The sequence below is a fragment of the Carassius gibelio genome, chromosome A4 (assembly GCF_023724105.1).
Source record: "Carassius gibelio isolate Cgi1373 ecotype wild population from Czech Republic chromosome A4, carGib1.2-hapl.c, whole genome shotgun sequence".
Lineage (NCBI taxonomy): Eukaryota > Metazoa > Chordata > Actinopteri > Cypriniformes > Cyprinidae > Carassius > Carassius gibelio.
In genome coordinates, this window is record NC_068374.1 from 21,809,152 (window position 1) to 21,835,894 (window position 26,743).

The 26,743-nt window shown below is 37.2% G+C and overlaps 1 protein-coding gene across 1 annotated transcript in view; it reads left to right on the forward strand.

Moving 5' to 3' along the window:
- Nucleotides 1–1,067: 1,067 nt before the first annotated feature.
- LOC127972912 (carboxypeptidase M) overlaps nt 1,068–26,743 on the forward strand; it is a 38,028-nt gene continuing 12,352 nt past the window's right edge. The window contains exons 1-4 of the mRNA XM_052576906.1: nt 1,068–1,278; nt 2,205–2,404; nt 8,248–8,345; nt 20,022–20,191. Of these exons, the coding sequence (XP_052432866.1) occupies nt 2,239–2,404; nt 8,248–8,345; nt 20,022–20,191 (434 nt within the window). The 5' untranslated portion in view covers nt 1,068–1,278; nt 2,205–2,238. The remainder of the gene's footprint in view (nt 1,279–2,204; nt 2,405–8,247; nt 8,346–20,021; nt 20,192–26,743) is intronic.

Consider the following 26,743-nt stretch of genomic DNA (forward strand, 5'->3'; position numbering starts at 1 on the left):
TCCATGTGAAGATATTTCAGCCTCACACTGCAGTTCCCAGTTGCATTGATTCCTATTGAAATGACTGGATTTCAACTGTGACATATTTTGCAGTGTTTGAGGGGATCATAGCTCAGGTAAAGTGGAATCCTTCCTTTGCCATGACTCATGTATGATGACATATCATGGTTTGTGCAGACCAGTTTATGTCCAGGACAAAAACAGGCTGGAATTCAGGACACCTTTCATTATTGGAAGAAAAAACAGTACATACTCATGCCACTGATTTAAGTTTGTTGAGAAATTCCCTTTTCCTTCTAGAGAGCGCTTTAGACATTTAAACTATCCTAGAAATGCAACCTGGACCAAGCTGAAGCACCATTTAAGATCAGTATAAAGAATAATGATGGAATGCAAATGTCTCTGAGTTAATATACAACTAGACTGTTATGTGTTTGTGATCTTATTTTAATACACATCTATTTCTAGTCATCTACTCGCTAATTCATAATTCTACAGTAGGTGAGTGTAAACTCAGCAGTAAAGAATGTAGCAGGAACAGGTTTGTCATTTAGCTGCTAGTACTGTCGCCTCGAAGGACTCGAACTTGAAATTCGACAGCAAAACTTCAAGAGATCTTCTCATGCGTACAGTGAAATGTACAAACCATTTTCTCTTCCTTGTGTTGCTCTCTTACAGACTATGGTGTTTGCATAAAATGTAAACACACTGTTCATAGCATTTTCCTGAATGAATGTTGTTGTTGTTGTTTATATTATATTATATTATATTATATTATATTATATATGGACTTCATATTAGTCATTTTGAACGTCAGTTGGTTTGAAAGTCAATATGCAAACTGAAGTATGTCAACAGTCAAGATGTCAAGCAAAATGGAATATGCAAAGTAAATTTCAGGTAATACCTGTCGTTGTTCGTGTACAATGTACATTTTAATTGAATGTAAATAGTAAACAGATTAATGAAGAGCAGTTCGCCGAACACACCAAAAGTTTTGTCAAGTGTCATTGATACAGTGTGTGTGTGTGTGTTCGCGTCCCGCCTCCACTCATTACTCCCTTCAGCTGCACCAAACACACGTGAGGCTGGACTGGAGTCAGTTGAACTCACCGCGGTATGGAACAAGATACCTTCATTTCATCAATGACACGGGCAGGACGACGACACATTAACTTTCTTAACATTATATGAGATCATATAATGAAAAAAGAGTAACTAAACTAACAGGACAAGGTCTTAAACAGTGTCGGAGAACCGCCAGAGAACGCACAAGAGGTAAGCTGCTCGTTTACTCGCATTCATATTACCGGTATGTAGCTAACGTCTAAAGTTGTTTGGTTAATTAACACCTTGCGGTAATGCAGTTTGTTTCTTTTTTATTAACCAGACTATGTTTTGTTTACAATTTAAGTGCACAGTGTTGGTTTTAGTCATTTGTTGATTATTATTATTATTATTGATACGCATGTGTATGGTTGAGTCTGTGTGTGCATGTATATGTTGTAATAGTGTGATATTATTGATAGCATGGTTCCACCATATAATTGTGACCTGCCTATTCATAAATTCGAATTTATGGGCATCACTGGTGACGCCTTTGTCCTCAGCAAATACGTATTTTAATTAATTTCAGAGATACACTTCACACTTCTAGAAAAGGCTAACTTTAATGTCTAAAAACGTAAGACAAACATTAACCTGTGACTTTAAAGCATATTACATTACTGCTGACCTTTTATATGCAACACAAAGATCATGTTTTGGACACGAACCCAAACATGCCGTTTTAAAGAACCTTGAAATACCATGTAAATGCAGTAAATTTAGCACAATAGCATTGATATCATACTTGCACTACCAAAATACTTTTTGTAAGGGCATTTATTAACTGCATGAGGCTTATGACAGAGATAGATAGATAGATAGATAGATAGATAGATAGATAGATAGATAGATAGATGATGCTGATCATGTTTTTTATGAAGGGCAATTAGAAGGAAAATTAGTTAATTATTAACAGGAGAGCCCAAGGCTTTATATCAAATAATTTCCTGGTGAGCTGCTTATCTACATGGAATTTTAAAACTTATTACACACCTTAAAAAAAAAAAGAATCCATATTGGCAGACAATAGAAAGTGAAATGAAACCAGATGAGGGCACTTCATGTCATTGTCTTCTCTGTTTGTGTTTCTGGCAAAGGCTTCCACACTCTTCCATTGTGTTGGCTCAAAGGATGTTCGTCTTCACGCTCTGCCTGTGGTTTTGGTTCTGGCTGTCATCCGTTCACGGTCTGGAGTTTCGCTATCATAACAGCGTGGAAATGGAGCAGTACTTGAAAGACATCCACGAGACGTATCCAGATATCACGCATCTACACAGTATCGGCCAGTCCGTCGAAGGTAAACCAGATTTGGTGCAGCGTTAAATGCAATCGTGACAACATTTTCCTATATTTATAATCTGTGAGTTGAACTCTTCTGTTTGTATGCTCCTTCAGAAGAGCACAGTGTAATACAGAAGGGCAGGCATAGGGTGACAGATGCATGCAGCAGGTTCAGACTTATTGCCTGGCCGTCCATCAGAGAGCTTATTGTGCAACAAATATTTTTATGAGTCTACAAACAGCAGCAGCAGTACACTGAGCCAAATACAGCAACAAGCTGAGTCAGTGCTTCTGTAAGGGAGAAAACATACTGACCTGGGGGAGTTAATTTGTGTATTTATTTATATATACATACATAAACTGGTTAGTTCTGGTTATGTATTTTGATTGGCCAGATATACAGTCCTCCGTACTTGGACTTCTCACTATGTTTTTGAGTTCAAGACCGAATGTAAAGTTTATTAAGACACGATCACACAAAACTTTTTTTCATTTATTTATTTTTTGTTTTACAAAGATAACCAGTGGTACATTTGGATAAGACAAAAAAAGCTTTTTTTAATAACGTACATTTTACATATAACAAATAGACAGAAAGCCTATTTTTTTGGATGCATCTTATTGGTTAGCTAACATTTCTGTAGGTTACACCCACACAGCAGTCGTTGGTGACAGGGTTTTAGTTAAATTGCAAAATTTTGAGTTGTTTGCACACAGATTCATTCAGGAGCAGTTGATAGAAAGAAAATGCACTGACAATAGTGTGTCAATGTAAGTTGCACAATTTTATAATATCGTTTGTAAGGATTTGTGGAAAACCAATAACATTTGTGTTAAGAAGTCTAACTCTTTATCTTTTAGTGCCATCAGAATACTCTCAGTCCCTGTGTCATTTATGAATGCATGGGCATATATATGAATGCATGGGTATATATATATATATATATATATATATATATATATAAATAATAATATTTTTTTTTACCTTGCATCATAAGACAAAAACGTGTTGAAATTAAAGTTAAGGGAGAAGAATAAGTTCTTAACAGATGCATACTATTATTCAAGCTAACTAATGAAAAAGCCTTAAGCAGAGACATATATGGGAGACATAAAGAGGGGGAACAGAGAAAGAATGAGGAAGAGAGACACAAGGATGAAACGGAATAGAGAAAGAACACAAACAGGCAGAATCACAGAGATATTTGACAGAGAGCATGATATTTTCTAACAATTTGCAGTCGTGGACTGAATAGACCTTAATCAGGTTTAGCAAGGCTGTGAGGAATATACTTGGTCTTTACAGTGGCACACACTGTATAAAGGTCCTAGATCATGTTCTCTAGGACATGACTTATGGAGCGTTTGTCAACTGAATGTTTTTGGACCATCTGTATCATATTAAACAACATTACAATCCATTGAAAGCACTCTACTTATATTCCTCACAGCCTCGTTTTCATTCCTGTCAAAAGATTTAGATTTAGATTTCTTTTTTAATGTTGTATTTATGGATTTGTTAGCAGATGCCTTTTGTGATTTTGTGAGTTGTTGTAAGAAGACAGTTGTTTACATGAACATTGGCCTCCGTGATATTTGGTCCCTTGTGTGATGTTTGAACATCATTGCATTAGATAACAAAATGTTAAATAAACTAAGTGTCAATGACCGTTCCACATAAAAGTTTTCACAAATAAAGATGTTTCGAAAGATAAATCAACATATATAATGTTCAATATCAGGTCAAAAAGTATCTGGAACCTTTCTGTTTGCCAAATATTAGTCTGTTTTTAAATTACACCTGTGATTGAGCTTTATGCATCCACTGAAAACTAGTTCTGAGAAACCATCTAGCATCATTTGTTTGTTTATAAGGGGTTGGGTATATCTAATTCATTTAAAGTGTTGCTTAAATGTCCAAATACTCTTAAGGGCCACTTATAAAGAGATATTGAGAACCTCCATAGAAAATCTCATGCAGAATATCTCACGGTCTGTGAAATTCACATCAGTACCTCTCTCTGAACACGCTGGACTACCTAAGACATTTCAAAGGGAAACTTTTATGTAAAGAGTCCATCATAACCCTTTCAGTCCTGCTATATGTTGATAATAGTTAGCAGTTACTGAGATTGAAGATTTACCAGTTTTTATGCAATTCCAGGAGCGTTTATGAATATTTAAAACTCAATGTGATTAACCTTTGAAAGAGCACATTTAGAATATAGGTTGATAGTATACTTGTTGTCAAAATGTAATCTACTGTTCACATCTGAGAAAATAGTATTTTGTTAATTGAATGATTTAGACATGACATTTGATTAAGATATTGGTCTCTGACTGAACTTTTCATCTCTTAGTTTCTGAGTGCCAAATGTCAGACCACTTGAAGTGTAGCAAAGCGGTTCATATCAGCGGCAAAATCCAGTGAGATAACACAACTCTCCTTGAACAGACCTCACACTAGTTTCCCATGGTTCTACTCAGGTGCTTGGAAAGACCAGACAGTTTTACTCTATTACCCAACAAAAGGATCCCGGGTAGCTACAATGCCCCGCTTCAAAGATCTGTCTCTACGCCTATATGGCCTTATTTGAAAGAGCGTTTTGAATCAGTCTTTATTGTCTGGGGATGTTTGAAAGGATAGTTTGCTCATCCCATTTGTTATTTGAAAGGGAAATCAGTGCAGCTAAAGATTTGCTGTTTTTCACAGTCGGTCAATCTGACAGAGTTGAACAGAGCCGGTAAATACTGCCCGCACAGGAGTACAATGTGGCGCCTGTGCTTAGAGATTGGTTTAACAAATAAAGCTGACCTTTGCTTGCATGTGGGAAACAGACGAGACTAGATTTAACAGTGAAGGAAGGTGATTATCGGACATCGTTTCCACATTAAAAGTTAAGACATTTTCTGATTTAGTGTAGTTCATGCTCGTCTTGTATTACTTGGAAGTGGAATATTAATATTAACTTGGAATATTAATTTTATTTTATTCTAATATGCAGATTTTGTGCTGAATAAATATTTCCTATTGTCAGTATTGAAATCAATTGTGATGTTTAATAGTTTTTTGGAATCTCTTTTTTTTTCAGGATTCCTTCATAAATAGAAAGGACAAAAGAACTGCATTTGCTTTTGTTTTTTGTTTTTTGATTATATCTTTTTGTAATGTAAATCTCATTGCTATCAATTTTGAAGAATTAAATGTGTTAATTGTTTGCAGATTGAAAGTATTAATCTTCCTGGTAATGTGTGTATATATACATTCAATATTTTTAAATGCATTTTAAGAAAACTACATGACACAATTATGATAGTGTTTCAGATTTTCATTCCATCAAAATCTACCATTCTCTGCAATTCATATCCGATTTATTATTATTTTTTTCTCAAGTAATTTTCTTGGGTTACTATAGCCATATGGTGTTTAATATTACAGAGTGATGGAGACATTGGCTTATCTTTGAAGGTGCTGCAAGTCCGTGACATTTTAAGTTAATTCGGTCCGTAGATCAGGTTGCTCTTTTGGCTTCTCACAAAACCATCATTGAGTAGAACACATCTGCTGCCAAGTCTCTTTCTCTCTCTCTCTCTCTCTCTCTCTCTCTCACTCTTCTCTTTCTCTCTCTTTTTTTCTCCATCTTATTTAGATGCTAATATCACGCTGTACACATTTTTGCAACCTCTGTTTCTATAAGGGTGGTCCTCCATATGCTTCAGTCCAAATCTTGTTTTATTCATCGCTAGACAAGCGGTGTGCCCCAAGGCTGACCTTTGGGCCCACTTTAGTTGATTAAAACCTCAAGTAAACCTCTGCTTCCCCAGTTAAAGGTCTTTCTACTAATGCGGGTAGTGCCCTAAACTAATCCAAGGACACTGTGGTACCATATCTTTTAATTTAGATGATGGAGTTGCACTTCAAGAAAGCAACCCTTAATGAAGTCCTACCCATATCTCCTTCATCTCTTGGGAGCCATTGTTACTGGCTGATTGTAAGCCAATTTCTTCAATCACTTCAGACCTCAAAGAGATTGTGTAGCCATTGTGCGCACTTGCCCCGTTATGTTAACCCCTTGTCCTAATCCCACTGTGTCGCCTATTTAAGGCCACGAAATAAGAGACCCAAGCTAACTAAAGGTAATCTAGGACACCAGCTGCTTAGCCTGGAAGGCCGTTCTTGTTTGTTGACTGCCCTGTCTTGGTCTAATCCGTGTTAAGGTTGCCCAGCAGGGCAAGAACGGGAGGTGGAGGTGGGCTATGATTATCTCTGATGTAATGTTTCATACGTTTGATTAGTTGGGCCTAACTAACTAATCTTGTCTGATTATCAACCCAGACAAATACCATTTGTCAACAGTGTCGGCTTAATCAAGATTACACTACAGAAATCATTCATAATTCTTCACATAATTTTGTCTTGTTTAATAAACCGCAGTAATTAGATTTCAGAAATGTACAGAAATGCAAAAAAATTTTGGTTATGACTTTTGGTTCATTTTTAACTTTTGATTTAAACATTGAGGTCAAAACATTAAGAAATGAAACACGGATGAATTGGTCACAACAAGATCTATAATAACATGCATTTAGAAAATAGATAGTGTGAAGTTTCTTTTCATGCCGCCTTAGTCAAATTTTAATCCTTAAAAAAAAATAAACCTTTGCAGATCACTCCTTCTCTTTTGCTGCTTTAAAGGGAAAAAAATCCAGGTGTGTTAATAGTAACTCTGATTATTGCAGCATACAGTATGTATAGGAGTGTATAAAAACTCCTGTATAGGAGTGTATAAAAACAACCTGTTCAAGTTCTCCCTCGATGGTATGTGTGAACAAAACCATAATATTGGCGTGCATGTTTGAGCACGTACTGGAGTCTGCTTTTAAATAGTTTGACCCATTCACAGAGTTCGACACTGTTAGACTTCGAAGTAAATTGTAAACTGTGACATCTTGAACAACTGCATAAATTGTGCATTCAGCATCAAATGCAGTTTTTTTTTTTTTCTTCTCAAACTGTTAGTATCCTATTATATTTCCAGTCTCAAAGGCTGTTTTAATGACATTTTGGTGTTCAGTAATCAGTATATTTTAACAGAAAAGTTAATCCAGTGATTTTACAGGAATTGAATGTGTATAAAAGTAGCTAATCTGTTGGAGAAAGAGAACCTGACACTTTCTAACAGCGTGTCAATGAGACTAAAGAAACCATTGTGAACTTGGAGAGAGGCCCCTGTAGTAAGAGTGAAAGGTTTCAAGTATTTCGAGGTCCACACCTTAGAGAACTTTACATGGACCACACACACACACCACTTATCAGACCATTTAGTCATATATGATATATTTTAATTGTATTATCATTTTTTGATCTATTATATTAAAATTCAAAAGTTACTTAAAAAATATAACACTGTTAAGAATTTTGATCAAATTCAGCATCCAAATAAAAGCTTAAACAGTGAAATGGTAAGGGTGGTCTTGCTTTAGAAGACTTTATTTACCTTCACAAGATCATCTTTTAAAACTGATGATTTCTCTCTCTCTCTTGTTTTGTTGTTTTAAGCAAGCATGCTTTAACTTGTGCAGTCAATATGAGATCCATATTCAGTAGTCCTTAAAGACCAATACAAATGCAACAGTGAATGAGAGCTAGACGTGAGATTACATGGGATTGGGTTGCCAGGTTCCTGCCCAAACTGTGCAAAAACATTATTTGCGTATCTGGTTGACTCCGAAAACAGTGAGACATTAATCATGTGACCAGCACAAGATCCACAGCACTTAATTCAGTTGCAAATTCACTGATTCACTCATTGAAACATTTGTTTGCAGTTGATTAACATTTACATTTTGTCTTTATAGGAAGAGAACTCTGGGTCTTAATACTGGGTCAACATCCCAGAGAACACAGAACTGGCATCCCGGAATTCAAATATGTGGGCAATATGCACGGAAACGAGGTAATGCAGCTGTTTCCCTTTAGGTTTTTACTAAGTCTTATGTTGCAAGCAGGAACTTTCGCGTGAACTGGTTTTATATTACTGAATCTCTTCCAAAGAACAGTTTTCTTTAGTCCGTTTCAGTCCGTTTTCTTTAGATGGGGCTAAATTTGGAATTGGAAGCTGCTTTAAATAGATCCAGCTCTCAGTTTGTTTAGTTTTGTTTCTTGTTGTTTGAGCTAGAGGGGGCCAGTGCTGATCTGAAGGGGTGTATTTGGTAAGGGGTGTGTGGGAAAAAGGGTCTATACACAAAAGCATTACAGTCCGAGGAACCGGCTGGGATGCCAATGAAGAGCAGTGGACTGTGACCTTCACCGAAAAAAACAACAAAAAAAACAAGGTAGTGTATGGGGGGGGGGGGGGGGGGTCTTTTCACCAATGTGCTCCGCCCTCATGCACATTGTGAATTCAGTACTTCCTGTCTTTGTGAGGGGAACTAAACAAAATGTTCTGAAGAGAAACTGTGGTTGGAAGTGCTAATGGATGAATGGGCTGGGGAAGATTTTTGGAGAGAGATTATTGGCAAAAATTTACTTAATTTACTCTATATATATATATATATATATATAATTTTTGAATAAGGTTGTATTATCTGTCTGACTGAATAACCTGTGTATTTTCCATTGTGCTGTATTTTTATCCATTAGGGAAAATAATGAAATGCTCGGAATTTTAATGTGACATTGATATCACAAGGACATTATTAGAACACAACAGAGAAGAATATAATGAAAAATTTTGGGCTGCTGTGTTCTGTTCCTTTGAATTGTAAAAAAATGTCTGACGATATTTGACTTCATTGCGCAGACACTATTGGAAGAAAACTAGGGATGCACCGAAATTTCGGCCACTGAAAATTTTCGGCCGAAAATTGCCTTTTCGGTTTTCGGCCGATAGCCTTTTATCACCGAAACGACACGGCCGAAATGTTGTGATGACGCAAACAGATAAACCGCGACCTGCACGTGCACCTGCATAGCGCAGACCACGAGCTCCACGCGACATAAACTTCACACCAGTGAGAACATTCTCTCTCTTATTATTCCTTTACTCGCAGCACTAAACGTCTCCTAACAAAGAGATTAAGACGGACCACGAAGTAAAAACAAAGAAAAGTACAGTCTTATAGAGTCTGTTAGCACACATCTCACTGAGATCTTTTGAGATCCTCTGCACTTCATTGCGAATGTGCTTGATCCGCGTTATAAAACCATTACTTGGATGCGGAAATAAGGCAGCGCGCACGAGAAATGATCCAGGCCGCGCTGGATGTGGAGAACCCGCGTGGAGATGGAGACAACCCTCGTTGTCAGATATGTTCAGTGGAATTCTGCAAGAAAGTGCCTCAAATAATAATAATACGTTGGCTATTTTGTTCTTAGGCTACTATATACATACACACACACACACACACACAGACACAGACACAGACACACACACACAAACATATATAAATACATAATATCAGATTGTAGCCATATTTATGCTAAATTTTCTGCTAGATTTCTGCTTTAATTTGATAAAAATGTTTATTTATGCCCTGGCCCTATTTAAATACACTCTCTCAAATATTTCTCAAATGTCAGGCAGATGACAAGCTCAACTGCTCAACAGCTAGATGGTTATCTGTCTGAAGTCCCCATCCCCAGAAGTGATATCCCTCTTGCCTACTGGAGAAGTAATGCACTTTCTAGTCCTACATAGAAAAATTTCAAATGCACTTCACCTAAATGCACTTTGTTTTTATGAGAGAACAGTTCATTTTAAAACCTTTCTGCAGGCCAGTAGGCCTGTACATTATTATTAAATATACACATGAGTGGGATAAATTTTTAGTTTGAATATTATTTTATACTGTGCATTGTTGCAATGTGCTTAATAAATATTTGCATCATTTGTAATTGTATTTTTATGTTTTTTTTTAAATAAGTTATGTAATTGTAATTATCTTTGAAACTTTAATATTCATTTACTTAATTGCAATGTCTTAATTTTAGTAAAGTTAGTACACGGTCATAGCAATAAATGCAAGGGTACTAATAATTGGCATAATTTCTTTCGGTTTCGGTTTTCGGCCTTGGTTTTCTCTTTTTCGGTTTTCGGTTTCGGCCAAGAATTTTCATTTCGGTGCATCCCTAAAGAAAACTGATCTGAGCTGGATAATGACATCACTGAATCAATGATGAACCAACTTTAACTGTTTTCTATTGTCCTCTTGCATTATCAGCTCACAAACATATGTTTTTTTTAACACTGTAGAGCTGCTTTGACACCATGTATTGTATGAAGCGCCATATAAATAAAGGTGACTTGACTTCGCTATTGTAGCAAATGTTTATTCAGTCAAATCTTCATAAGTGCCTTCAAAAATGTTATTTAAGCATTATATTCTGCAGTAGTATTTGTCATTATGTAGTTGTTGTGGAAACCAAGAGCTTGAAACGTCATAAAATATCACGCTTCATCTTCAAATGCTTTCATGCATATCACCGGTAGCTACTGTACATTTCTCTAATGGCCTTTTAAATGTAGTCAAAGCTTCACTTGTCTGACAGCAGCTGAGGCTTCATTAGCTAACATCCTGTCTGGATGTTTAAAGAGGACCACTGTTCAAATCACGCAAATACAAGGAAGCTATATGAACATCCAGGATGGGAGGTGCATTTCAAATAAACTGGTAAACATTACTCCGATTAGTCACGTAAACTTTCCCCATCAGCATCCATGAGTCAGACCTTTGATACACCACTGAAGTGCTCTTAAGGTTGTCTGAGTCTCTTAATGTTCCAGTAAGACAGAACACGATCCTTTTGTGTAAACCTGAATGGCAAAAAGTCTCTCTAAACATTTAGGTAAAGCGAACGAACCGAGAGGAAACACAGGCAGGGCTAGTGTGGATTACTGAGGGATGAAAGAGGAGAAGAGATGGGAATTATGCATTAAATCAACACATTACTCAGAATAAAAGTAAATAATTCCATTACTGTGGACACATTTATGAAACGCAAACAGAAATCTGCCTGAATCCTTTTTGCGTCTTTAATTTTTTCTGACCCTTGCTTGTTCTTGCTCCTGCAGCTCAACTACAGAGCATGGCATTAGCAACATCAAAATTGTGGGTTTGATTGTCAGTTTGGTTTTACCAAGTCACTTTGGATAAAAGCATCTGGCAAATGCATGAAAGCATATGGTTTAAGAACGATTTGGAGTAGTTACATGCTACTGATGTTCTTGGTGTGTTGTTGTACAGTTGCTAAAGTGGTTGTAGGGCCCTTGTTCTGATGTTTCAAGGGTATGCTGGTCAACCGCTTTCTGACACGGGCCAAAAGATTCTATGGCTGTGTCTGAAATTGCCGCTGATAGCCTTATACATCATTATACATACATCGACAGTCATTTTTAGTGGTTTTAGTGGACAATGAGTGCACTTGTTCAATCCCATAATGTCCCACAATACTGCGTGTACAAACAATGAACATTCAAAAGCTCCCAATACCCATAACGCTTTGTGAGGATTGAGGCAAACGAATTCCTGTGTCTTGCCAGAAGATGCTGTCCACAGCTGGGTCAGTTATGTTCATTTGAAATCTCTTTACTTTAGTATGGTTTGACAGATTTTAAGGGGGGGGGGGGGGTGAAATGCTATTTCATGCATACTGAGTTTTTTACACTGTTAAAGGGGGGGTGAAATGCTCGTTTTCACTCAATATCCTGTTAATCTTGAGTACATATAGAGTAGTACTGCATCCTTCATAAATCCAAAAAGTCTTTAGTTTTATTATATTCATAAGAGAAAGATAGTCTCCAGCATGGGAGGGGACGCACTAACAAGGAGGCAGAGATATTTGAAGCAGTTTTACTCACCGCCTGCGGTTCCAACACACGATCGTGACCCTTTTTCCTTGGGATTGCATCATCCTTAAGAAATAAACGATACGCAAATCCGTCGTCAAACTGGGCCTTGTGAACAAGCATCTTCGAAATGCAGGGAACAAACAAAAACACTTGCACAACTCCGTTGATGCTCTGTAAAAATAAACTCCATCCACTGGTCCCTTAAAGATGTTTTTTTTGGTAATCTGTGCAGGGTTGTCTTGCCCTGGCAACCAAAAACACACATCTTTTGTGACTTTTCGCTACGCTCTCGCTCTGATCAGTGAATCGCTCTGATCAGTGAAATGTCTGTGCTCAGCCTCGCTATACGGGAGCGTGTGCTCTTCCGGCAGACGTGCCCTCAGGACCCATATAAGGAATTTCCGCTCCATCTAACGTCACACAGAGCCATACTCGAAAAAAACTTTCCGAAACTTGTGTCAAACCGGAAGTAGTATTTTGGGAACAAAAATACTCCTTCAAACGTACAACTTAATTTTTGAAACTTTGTCCATGTTTAGCATGGGAATCCAACTCTTTAACAGTGTAAAAAACTCAGTATGCATGAAATAGCATTTCACCCCCCCCTTTAAGGGACCAGTGGATGGAGTTTATTCTTACAGAGCATCAACGGAGTTGTGCAAGTGTTTGTGTTTGTTCCCTGCATTTCGAAGATGCTTGTTTTACAAACAAGGCCCAGTTTGACGCCGGATTTGCATATTGTTTATTTCTTAAGGATAATGCAGTCCCAACGAAAAAGGGTCACGATCGTGTGTTGGAACCACAGGCGGTGAGTAAAACTGCTTCAAATATCTCTGTGTTGTTAACTTAGCTATCGGCGTGTAAACACATCAAGTAAACATGCGATGTTGTCATCAAATTTCACTTTCCACATGTACAGCTTAAAAAAAAAAAAAAAAAAAAAAAAAAAAAAAAAGACGACAAAGTGAAACTAAGTCATTTTCCAAAACCGCTAAGCAAATATATACAGTTTCAGTACATACCACATAGAGACGTTGTTGCTGATGCTGCTCTTGTTAAATTTCAGCCTCTGGAACATAAATATACGCTGAATCTGACTGTTAGCCATGGTTTGTTTTGGACGCTCTCAACGCAAAAGCTTACTCGCGCTCGTGATTCTTTAGCCCCGCCCACACGTCACGCCTCCAGCCGGTCGTGTTTTTACAGGAAAAATCGGTACAGACTATCTTTCTCTTATGAATATAATAAAACTAAAGACTTTTTGGAGTTATGAAGGATGCAGTACTACTCTATAGGTACTCAAAATTAACAGGATATTGAGTGAAAACAAGCATTTCACCCCCCCCCCCCCCCCCCCCCCCCCCCTTTAAGCTCATTTTGTTACTATTGAAGCTTACCAGAAATCTGTTGAGTTGGAGAGAGGGAAAAAAAGAAACATGAGAAAAATGAGTCTGTACAAGTTTCCTGCTGACATGATTGCTTAACTTAAAAATAAATAGAATACACTTGGGTAGAATCATCACCGGGAAATAACCATCTTTACAAAACTAGTTAAAAAAAATCTGTTTTTCTTGTGTTGTTGGGTAATTGGTTTGCATGTAATGCAAATGCATGCAATGCATTTATTTAAATAAAAGTAAATCAGCTTTCTTTAATCATTAGTAAGATGTGTGCATCTAAATGTGCTCCTTGCCCAATTTCACTCACAGTTTTAGTTGACTAGTTTTGTAAAGATATAGCTTCTATGATATTCTGGTCTGTACGGCTTGGGACCATTTTCAGTGTACTGCGAGTCTAATTGATTTTCCATCATTTTGTCCACCAAGTGAAAATGTAAAAGTGCAGTTGCTTAGTAAGAGAATAGCATTAATATATTTGAGGTATCATTTGTAATTTGCATAAGTGAGACAGAATTTAATACAAAGAATGGGAGAAATGGTAATAGTAATGCTTGCTATTATGTTTTTGAAGTTTTATCCTAGGTATTATGTGAATTAAACATTATTTTGTGTTCAAAAACTGATTGCATTATATAACCGTGAGAGGCATTCATGGAAAAGTGAAGTCCAATGAATGTGTAACACAGGGTCAGATGACCTTCGGCCATATAGAGCAGGTTTTCCCAGCTCTAGTTTAACTTCTATCTTAAATTATTCCTCTGCACGCTGCTCCACCGGATGCATGAAAGCACAATTGTGAATATACAGACCACTCAGAGTACGACCGGAGGTTTTTCAACAGTGGCTCCCTTTTCTCTGCTCTCTCTCTCTCTCTCTCTCTCTCTCGATTTGACCCTTCATCTTTTTGTTTGTTGTTTTGTCTGATCTTATTTAAGGATTGTACAAATTTTAAGGGTGTTATGACGAATCGTAGTTTGGGTGGTCTTGACAAGAAGCTGGGGGTATAGTGTGTAGCTGTTTTTCTAGGACAATTCTCCTGTTGTCTACGTGCCAACTGAGAAACGGCCTACACACACGCCAACTTAAACAAGCAGCCCACGTGCCTCAGTAATCAGAAATCGATCCGTAAATATTCTTCTCTGGTTTATCCATTTCAGCCACTAAAGTTTGTATAGGCTTGTCAGTAAAGTTAATGTTTTTCTAGACTCATTAAGCCAGATTTGACCATCAGTATTCACAGTAAGTCTAGTTCAAGTCTGGTCTTGAACTGCCTACTTCTTGGCCATCTGACTGACATGTAGGCGACCAATCACTGTTATTTTCATGGTACATGACATTTACAGCAGAAATATTAATATTAGTCCTAAGAGGCCATGGATTATTCACTTTTTTTTCTTTCTTGTTTTGTTGTAATAACTTAATTTTCTTGTGATCTCTCGACATAACACAAGTTTTCTCATGATCACGACTTAATTTTCTCGTAATCTTGATGTAACGAAAGTTTTTTTTTTTTTATTTAATTGTTTGATTACTGTTGCTATACTGTCGCAACTGACATTCATCTGATCGACAGATAAACAGTGTGCTCTTACTGTAGCCTGTCATGGATATTTCAGTAAATTTTGCTTTGCTTGGTAAAAATGTCTACAATAGGTCTAAATGGTCAAAGCAACACTGCAAACTCAGACGGAGCGCATTCAGAAGGATGCAGAACTATTCTAAAATCTTTTAGAGCTGCTTGGATTCAAATCACTTAATTTACCTTTTATTTAAAATTTATATATAATCTGTAATTTTTAGTAGTCATGATATGCTGTAACTGTGTTCATGTTTGTGTGTGTGTGGTTTCCACAAAGAAATATAGAAAACAAAAAAGATTACAACACTTTAGAGCATCACTGAGTTAAATTAGCCTATGCATGTTACATCTAAATCACATTTCTTATTAAAAAAGGCTACATTTATTTTCAATAAAGATTAAAAATAGGGAAAAGAGGCACATTACAAATAGGCTAGCCTATGTCGTTAAAGCCCTACTGCAGATAACCAGAACATCCCCACTTATTACTTAATAAATAACAATCTTGACCTCAAAGAAGCACAAATAAAGATATAGGTGTAAACAGAATAGACCCCTTAAAAGTTTGTAAACATTGCAACGTCTCCGGGTGGGCGGGGCTTAGCTGGAGGCAAAAAGAGGTGCGGACACAATGTTGACAAGCGTAAGCTAGCACGTTTTAGGAGGGATGTATTAAACATGGATGCAGAAGAAGGTTCGGAACTGTCCGTGACAGCTATTTTTATAAATTAACTCTCGCGGATGGAAGCAGGCTACCTGACCCGTATGCCATACGGCCATATGAATTACTTTTGGGTGGTTTGGGGAATTTTGTCAAGGCTTATTTTCTAATGTAACCTATCGCTGGGCTAACTATGATTAGCAATGTGTATTATTTTAAGAGACCATTCAAAGGATGGCACACACATCTATCGCTGTATGTGTGTTTAACATTTAAACGAGCTAGTGCGCTGAAGGTAGGGCTGTGCAAAAAATCGAATGCGATTTTTCATGCAAATCTCATCAGTAAAGACGCTCCTGTAATTAGAAGTGTATCTCCAGCACGTGTGTTCAGATCATGGTTGCCAGGTTTTCACAACAAATCCTGCCCAGTTGCTTCTCAGAACTAGTCCAAAACTAGCCCAATCGTGTTTCCAGGAGGTTCCCCGATAAAAAATTGCTTTCCGGGGTTAAAATTTTAGTTTTATGGCATGGTTGCCTTGGTAAAATTCGCATTTTAGGGGCTAAATATCACGTTATTGGTATTGTCGCCTCGACTCGCGGACATGAAAAACTTACCACAGACTTGGCAACACTGGTTGGCATTTACCACACAGAGCCGTAATTCACTGACAATCTACACAAAATCGATTTTAAAATTTTGAAAGCGATTTTGTGTTAGTTGTCGGTAGACTACGGCTCTGTGTAGTAACTGCCGCTCCACCTGAACCAGTGTTGCCAAGTCTGCGGTTGTTTTTCATGTCCGTGGTTCGAAACAACCCCAATACCAATAACATGATATTTAGCCCCTAAAATGTGAATTTTACCAAGACAACCATGCCAAAAAAAACCCCCGCATATTTTAACCCCGGGAAGCATTTTTTTATTTATCTGGGAACCTCCTGGAATCCCGATTAGTTTTGGAATAGTTTTGAGAGGCAACGGGGAAGGATTTGTTGTGAAAACCTGGCAACCCTGATCTGAACACACGTGCTGGAGATAATACTTCTAATTAAAAGAGCATCTTTACTGATGAGATGTGCATGAAAATCACATTTGATTTTTTGCAAAGCCCTAGCTGAAGGTTGGCGACTTTTCACCTATAAAAAAGAAACTTGCTGATTCACTAGATAAAACCAACACACCAGTTCATATGCATATTATTTTACCTGATATGAAGTGTGCACTGCAAACACAAGTATTATTTATGATCATCTCCGTCCAGTCTGTACGCCGTATTGCATTCAACCACAATTGTCTTCTTGATTACTGTGAAATCTGCCGGGAACCGGTAAAACTTTAGTTTTGAAACAAAAGTGCTGTTCCTTCTATTCTGGCAGCCAAAAACACAACAACAAGACATTTAAAAGTCAAAACCTCAAACTTTTAGCGCACCTGCTATGAGTTCTGCCTTGTGTTTTGCCTCCAGCTAGAGCGGTGAAGACACAGTGACGCAGGTGATTAAGGGGTCTATACAGTGACCTCAACCCTGGTTTTAATAAGCAGTTATTTTATGACACAGGAAGCGGTGGTGAAACTCAACTTAACGATACACAATGAACAATACCAGACAAATTATAGCGATCACGAACAGGGACGTTCTTAGTGGGGTGCATCTTGTGCGTTTGCACAGAATGTGACCAGAACGCGATTGCAAACGGACCAAGGGGGAACCCTCCCCCCCTTGAAAATTAAGTCGTGATAACGACTTTTATGTTGAGATCATGAGAAAATGAAGTTATAGTGATAATGAGTAATCAACTTTTGGTATGTCGTGATCACAAGAAAATAACTTATGTTGAGATTACGAGATAAAGTCGTTATCACGACAATTCAAGAAAGGAAAAAATAGATATAATCCATGGCTTCTTAGGACTTCTGTAGGAAAAAGTTTTTGTTTGTAAAAAAAATTAATAAAAAAATAATAAAAATAAAAATATTGTATTGTGGATGATATTTTCACATTCACTTGATTGTGATGACGTCTGGAGCGCTGAGGGGACGAGGGTGTGCCTCTTGTGTTGCTGTGGGTCTTTTGAAGAGGAAATGCAAACAGTTCTTAGATCTTTTCCCTCACAATAGATAGACACTCTGTAAATTGTACAGTAAACCAAAACAAAACCACATCAATAAAGTTTCAGCCACATCATTTAACTTTATAAGAGAAATGTAATGACACATCAACATATAACCACTAAATAAAGCAACCTGCAGTAATGTAAACTATAAAATCACAAGTACAATGTTTAAGAACTTCTAAGATGTGTCGATGAGATGTGAAACCAGACTTTACTGTTTCCCGAGAACAGTACTGCTGCTGAAACAGATGTTTGTTCTGAGATTAGTCAGTGAGTATGGAGACAGAAAGAACTAGAGGACTCAATATATCGTCATCAGTGGACTTTTTTTAGCTCTTGGTTTAAAGAATTTGCTTGGAGATCTTATGGAGCAAGTGTTTCTTTTGTATAGACTTCAAATCCAAATCAGCTGATGATAGAACTGAACAGACGTCCTCATGTAAAACCATTAAAAATAAGAAGGAAATTGTCATGTCGGCAGAAATGTGTAAGCAGATATAGTTGAATAGTTTATAGAAGTCTAATCAGGGACAGCTGTAAGTCTTTTCCTATCATATGTTGATCATTTTAAAATTAGAATATATATACACACACTTTTGTTATTTAAATACGTTTATTTACTAATTTATTCACTTATTGAACTAAATTTATTATACACTGTTATACATATAATTTATATTTGTATATATCTAAGACTATTATCTATCATGTTTTTCTATGTGGAAGTCTGTTTGTGTGAGTGAGGATGTTACTACTCTCTTCTAAAGACGTTATCACACTGATGCGCTGACGTTTGCTGTGGTCTGTCTCAGCGGATACAGATAACAATAATCACACACGACGCAGAGTACAACACTCCTGGACAGAAAGTTTAACCCACAGCTCTACATTTGTGCTTCATAATCTCAGGTCTCACAGTTTTGCTGTGTGCATGACGTGCACTTTAACCTCATTCAGATACAGTTTCTATGAAAAAACATTGTCCTCAGGACAAATGGAGGCCGTAAATTCTCAGAAAGAGTACACAGACATCCACACCAGACTGATAGTATCTGTAGTCTCAGAGCTTGCCATGTTGACTTATGAGCACCTGGGGCTTCAGGTTCGGTGAGTAGTTTCTGGTGTGGCTGCCTCACAGCACATCAAAGCCCCTCTGCCAGCCTGTGACATCCAGAAGAGACCACAATGATGTGGCATCAATGATCTATTCAATGTCTTCCTAGGAATGGAACAGTTCATTTCCTGCTTAAGATTCTGACACATCTCTATTAAGCATGACAAATACTAAATAAATAAATACAGACACAGTGAGTGTGAGTTTTTATATTATTTTTAAGATTATTGGGCAATAAAGATGTTTTTATGTGGAGTTTATTTTGGTGAATTTTAGTTGTTAAATGGATCATTTTGACTCCCGTGACATAACCGGGCATTACACGAGAAACCAACAAAAGATAATCTACCTTTTCAAACTTAGTTTGAAGTTTGTCCTAAGTAACATAAATTGTGATTGATAAGGCATTTAGTCAGTTACTTGATTTCCATTTTATAGGGCATTCTGGGTAACATGTCCCATAGCGGAATCTCATTAGTCCAAAATCCTTTAACACATACTGTAGCTGTCTGATAAAACATTTGATGAATTATTGAGGTTTCTCATACTTTTATTATTATTATTTATTTTTTCTCCCATTAGTGTCAAAAAAAACTATTGTCATTGACAAGTTTGGACAGTGTAAAAAATCTAATTCATTTTTGGTTTACTTGTATAGATTTGTTTTATTTTTTGATATTTTTTTGACACTCATTTGTTAAAAAAAAAAAAAAGAAGTCATTTTAATTGAACGTTATCATATTGCTTTTATAGTTGTTTAATAAAAGCGATAAACCACGAAAGGCTGTGTTTACCAAGTTTACCATTGCTCCAGTGCTTCTTGCATCTTATTTCAAATAAAATGCAACTCTTTAGAAATAGATCAATTTTTTATTACTATTATTTTGACTGTATGTGTGTCTCTGTGTTCAGGTTGTGAGCCGTGTGTTACTGCTTCAGTTGATTGATTATCTGACCAGCCGTTACCTAAGTGATCCATTGGTGACACGATTGTTGAACAGCAGTCGTGTGCACATCCTGCCATCCATGAACCCAGACGGCTTTGAGTCATCTGCCCGGGATTGCATTTATACAGTAGGCCGGTAAGTGGGAAAGAGATGCTAAAGCTATGAACAACAAACAGCATACACAAAGTTTTACATTGGCATAATGGTTAAAGTGCCCCTATTATGCCATATTGAATATTGCCTTTCATGCCATGCTGTAATGTAGCTGTCTGTGAATGTAAACGATCTGTAAAGTAGTAAAGCTGAAAGTGCACAATAAATAGTTATCGTCTCCAAAAAAAAAAAAAAAAAGAGAGAGAGAATTGACTCTGAACAGCCTAAATGAGTGGTCTGTAATTTGAATCCCACTTCAGTTTGGCTACACATCACAGAGTAACACATTTGCATAATGTCCACCTATGTTCTACATTGGCTGGCCGCAAACAACTCAGCCTTTCCTTAAACACTGTAGCTTGTTCATGTGGTTAACATCATGTCGAGCAGAAGCTCTGTCTCCTACACCATGGAAGTAAATTCATTTTATTTTCATGTCCGAAACATGAGGCTGCAAAGAATCAGTTAAAGTTCATAGCAGCCCAACCCCAAATCTTTTTTGTGTTCCTGTTATTTTAGTGACGACTGCTTGTCTAATCTCGGGGATTCAAAACACATTTGCTTTCTAAAGATGGCTCAGTATCCAGTTTATTTAGAACAACTGGCTCCGTTGAATCACAGCCTGTCAGTATGATAAAATGTTTATATTTTCTATCAAGTGTTTAAGATATGGAACCATGGCATACTTTATGGTTTATGGTTTCCGGCACAGGTTGTAATGCGGTAGACCAATCACAACAGACTGGGCCATCTGACCAATCAGAGCACAGCAGGTTCACGGAAAGGAGGGGTTTAGAGAGACTGAAGCTTAGAATTGTTTTAAAACATTTACAAATCATTGGACAATTAGCTTATATTAAATCCATATTTTGAGAAAAAAAGTTTTTTGGATGAAGACTCCCAAACCAATATTAGAAACCTTAAAAATGGCATAATGGGGCATTGACATAATCACTGAGGCATTAACTTTGCCCTTAATTTGTGTACATACAGTTTTGCGTATACTGGGATAATTCAACCTATAATGAAAAAGATTTTCCTGGTTTTCAATTCTCTGTGCAACACAATAAGACAATTGCTGAAACATGTTCTGGCTACTACTGTTATTTAAGTACATTGAAAGGAAAATCTGTTTTTCCATAATCACCCTTTAACATCCAGATGAGCAAAATCACTTTTTTTTCTCTTTCTTTGAAAAGCTTAATTTTGCTGCAAAGAATTCAGAACAGTTTATATCTAAGTTGCCTGTAATGGTATGCCCAGAGAAACCATGCTTCAGATGAGACATTTAGAGATACAGAGCACTTTTCATCCAAAACTTTGCAGATAAGCTGGATACAAAAGCCGAAAACACACGACTAATCTGGCATGAGGGATCTTACTTACACATACAGACTCACAAAGATAAACATCCATTGTAGCAAACAAAATGAAACCCAAACTGTGTGACCCACAGACTCCCAAACAGTGTACATAGTTTTCTGGGAGGAAAAGGGTATCATAAGCCTAAAGGAAAATAACTTCCATGGTCTGTCGCCACAGCCTGCTGATAAACAAAAATACACGCATGTGGAAAAAATGGTGAAATCTGTAATCAGAAGATATGAAAACCCCTATGTGGTCCACCAAGTTTCATTCATCCGGTGGATGTAACAATGCGTCTTTTGATCACTGTGCCAACCGGATGACAAAATGCCATACAATCACTTTGGTGTCTTCTGATTGCATTGATGCATGTTGTCCTTTTTTGTTCAGAGAAACTAGATGATGGTTAACATCATGATGTAGATGTATTCGATATATCATCCAGCCCTATTTGTGAGACAAGCTCAGTCATATGTCCAACTCCGTAAGCCCCAAAACTATGGGGAGACACCAGACCTCATCTAATACTGTAGAAGCCACATCCTTGAATACAAAACGTCCCGCTCCTGCAGCCTAAAACCCACATAAGCTCTCCTGCACAGATGGGGTGCAATTGGAAACAGATCTAATCTGGATTTGATGATATTGTGGGTAAGCTCAGAGAAGGAGTTTGAGCAAAGAGTGAAAGTGAGCGAGCGTGCTACAACAGCATCCATGCAGCTGTCACATCAACAATGATGACGATGGTATTTTAACATGCTGCGGTTCGCCCTTATTGCTGTGGCTTTCGATATGAGCTTCTTATGAGATTTGGCAGTCCTGCACGAACCACCACTCTCAACCAACACAGCCCGTCAGATGCTGCCACTGTCTCTTATTCTGATCAAACGAACCTTAACCTATAACTCTTCAAGTGAGGATCGTTCTGATTGTAGTTCTTAGTTTTTACATTTTTATATTATGTTTCTCAAGATTAGTTCATAAAGTTTACCAAGTTTTTTTTTGTACCAAGAAAAAAAAAAGTCTCTTTCATGCTTTTGAAAACATAATAAATATACTTTGATAAATCAAGCCCATCCCAATTTGCAAATGTCACCTTACACTATTTTACTGATTTGCACGGGAAATTGGGCTTTTATGGTGGAATGAAAGTGCAGCACTGAAAAAGGGACATAATCGTTTTATCTCGATTATTGCATTTTCATAATCGTTTGAGGTCTAAATCAAAAAGTTTTTTCTATTAATTGCACAGCCCTATTGTCAAGTGCTTCTTCCACTCTGTCCTCCCATGGTACTGTAACCTCTTCAAAATATGCCAGCTTGGCTGTTGTGGACCAAAGGTCCATGTCTGGCAGGAGTTTTGCAATCACAATATCTGGGGGAAACGCCAGTTTCAACATTCATCCTCCAGGCTTGAGCAAAATGCTTCACTGATCGAAACTGCTTGTGTATTTTGTGTCCTGTAGTGAATTGGAGGTTGGCCTACTTTTTATAAATTGAGTTAAGTGGGAAAATCCTACTTACGTTTGTTGAGAAGCATTTGTGATAGTTCGCCTCTGTTCCAAGACTGATGCCAGCTGCCTTAGAACTTGATTCTCGTCGCATATAATGACTTTGGATGAGGCTTGTAGCTCACTACAATAGCACTATACTCCTATAATACAATAGTACTATACTCCTGATAGTATGTGTCTGTGTTTCAGGTGCTTGATTCAGGTTCTAAGGTTTGGGTAGGAGACCATAGGTGGCTCTGATGAGAAAGCTCAGTCAAGGTCCCTCCATTTACATGCCAACTGAGTTTCCTCTTTCCTAGGTTCGGTTCACCCAATCAGTCCATTGACCTTGTTTAGCCATTGAAATGGCCTTAGCGTGTTGTTCTGCTGTCTTAACACCAAGCTGTCTCTTCTGTCTTGATGTTGCCTTGTCCCATTAATTAGCTTTTTGGATGAGCCCAATGCCAGCTCTACCATGCTTGATTTGAACAACAACAACCCTGAAATGAGGAGCAGACCTTGCATTGTACGGAGTGCAGTAATTCAATTGGATTCCACTTTCTCCCCACTGTGAACCGAGGGGCTGCTGTTCGAATTGCAAGATCAGTGATAGTCATAACCACCCTAGCTTTAGTGCATTTTAATTCTTCCACCAGACTTGTAATGGGTAGTTCAATTTTCCACTCAATCACTGTGGAAGACCAAGCCACTATTTGATCTGTGCACTTATCAACAGCTTGAGTTTTTCTGGCAGCAAGGTCTTATTGATAGGACTTGTGTACATGATGGTATCCTTCTTTTAGTTGTTCACACTGCCCATTGTCTTTGAATTTTGCATCCTACCATCAACCAAAACACTTGGTACAGGTATTCCATCAGTATGAAATCTTTGATCTGTCACATGATCTTTAACAATGGATATGCTTCAACATTTACTGGGCTCTACTGGGTTTTTTATCCTCACCTATGTGATGTTTTTTATTAAGCTTTTCTAGAAGCTTTTGGTGCAAGGGACTGTTGTTGTAAGTGTTGTTATATCATCCATAAAGGCTCATATGATGCCAACTTCCAAAGGTCTCCATGCTGTAGTAAATCTGGATGTTGTGAGACAAAATTACAAATCATGGAAGCAATGTTTTACCAGATTTGTCGTTAATGTATGTACATTAAAGAACTCAAAAGCTATCCTCAGGAAAGAATGATGAACTGATCCAAAGGTGTCGTGCAGTTCCTCTGCTTCTTTTTTAGCTGAATTTGATACCATATAACACTTATGTTCAAGGCATCTTGAAAAGCTATGTTAAAATCTATGCTAGCCTTTTGAACAGATTTAATAACCAATGCTGGTTTGACATTTATTACAAAAACATTTTAAGATTAAAAAATAAATGAAATACTTTCCTGCGTTTCTTCTGAAGACAAAATGCTTTTCACCGACATATCTTTCAGTAAAATATAATAATAAAAAATAAAAAAAATTTCACAAAACGGTCAGTTGTAAAATGTCAAGAAAAAAGGAAAACTTTGTCGCATATCATTAAAAATTTACTTTAGCCATGCATTCTAATGCTCAAACCTTTTGGAAAGCTATGTAAAGTTAACCGAACAATGTCTGAGTTTTACAGTCTTTATCCAACAGCCGTAAGCATTGTAGTAACCTACACATTTATGTATGCATTCAAATCATCCTCCAGATTACTCCAGACTCCATCATACTCTACTTCATGTATTTCTCGTAAACCCATTGCTTTGATTTGTCTGTGCGCCCAGTCGGCAAAGACAAAATATATACACCACATCACAAGTGGTGAGTCATTGTTTCCTCTGAAAAGTAAGCTAAGAGACAAAAAAAAAAAAGAAAAAAAAAAATCCACATTCTGATCATCATGTAAATGGCCTGAAACATACTATATGCAAAGAACTTGAGTTTATACTTTTGGGTACAATAGGATTTAATCTTGTGATAGCAAAATCATTAATCAAGTCTTTAATGTGCCACTCTGGTCCCTTTTTCTTTTTAAGTTTATTTATCGATGTGTTAAAAAAGGGACAACTAAAAACAGGGCTGTTTTGTATATAAATGTTTCTTGTGGAGAAAGAAAGGACACATTTATATATAGCCCCGCCAAAAGTTCAATAGTTTACTAAATAAAATCATCCTTGCCATCTTATACAGTAAATTGCTTGGGTAATCTCAGTTGTGAGTTTGTGGGGAAAAAAAGACAAAAAAAAACTTGGCTCTTTGCATACTGTACGAGTTACAGGCTGTAATTTGCAATATTTGTCATCCTTTAGATTGAGAGGAAATGTTTTTCTCAGAGGATTAATTGACAGGAAACATACATTCTCATAAATTCATTTGGGAAGTGGTCTATTTTAAGATTGTGTTGTACTGTGACTATATTTGGTAGATAATAAAATCCACTCTTTTGTCAGATTTAGGTCGAATATGGCGGTACTTTCCTTCCAAAAAGACAAATTTTGAAGTTTTAGATTTAGATGGTTAGGGCAATCAAAAGATCTGCAGACGTTTTGGCCCGGCCGGCATTCCACATTTTCACACTGTGGAATGAATCGAACACGAACGATTGATTTGTCATTGGCACAAATCAAAACTTCAACAAAAGTACTGTAATTTGATGCCGAAAGCACAGCTGGACTGCAGGAATTCTTCCTCAGGCTGAGTTTGAGAGTCTGCAGCAGAATGAAGCCACTCCATCTTGGTTCCATCTTTTCCATCTTATAGATTATTGTTCTTTAAAGGGCAACATGCAATTTCTGCCTCATTTAATATACTCCAGGGATAATTATAATTAACAGTGTAAACAGCGTGGCTCTGTGGTGTTTGTTAGAGCAGTCTGACATGCTCTGAATAATGGCAGACAGGGAAGGGTGGGGTGGAATGAGGATTTGGAAATGGGTTACTGGCTTACTACATACGGAGTCCTTCACAGTATACAGTGTCCTGCACATTATTTTAAAACCTGTTAAGAGAAATAGTTATTATTATTGTAGAACTGATGTTTCAAATCTCATCACACTGCATGCAATGGCATAAAGTTTTCCATCTCGGAAATCTAAAGCATTATTTTGTCCTTTTTAACCAATTTCTATTCTGTTTATATTTTATGTAAATGTAATTTTTTTTTTTCTGGATGAAAAAAAAGTATCTTTGAATATACACATGTAAATATTGGTAACAAATAATTTGAAACTCCACGAGTCGAATGGATGATTTGATTGATACTTTTATACATTTACATTTACATTTAATCATTTAGCAGACGCTTTTATCCAAAGCGACTTACAAATGAGAACAATAGAAGCAGTCAGGTCAACAAGAGAACAACAACAGAATACAAGTGCCATGACAAGTCTCAGTTAGTCTAGTATAGAACGCATAGCCAGGTGTATATAATTTTTTTTTTTTTTTTTTATTAAATGAAAAAGACAAGAAAAGAAAAAGTACTGGTGTTAGTAGGTTAAGTGCAGGCGAAAAAGATGAGTCTTTAGCTGTTTCTTGAAAATGAGTAAAGACTCAGCTGTACGAATTGAGATTGGGAGGTCATTCCACCAGCTGGGCACAGTCCAGGAAAAGGTCTGTGAGAGTGAATTTGAATTTCTTTGGGATGGCACCACAAGGCGTTGTTCACTTGCAGAGCGCAAACTTCTGGAG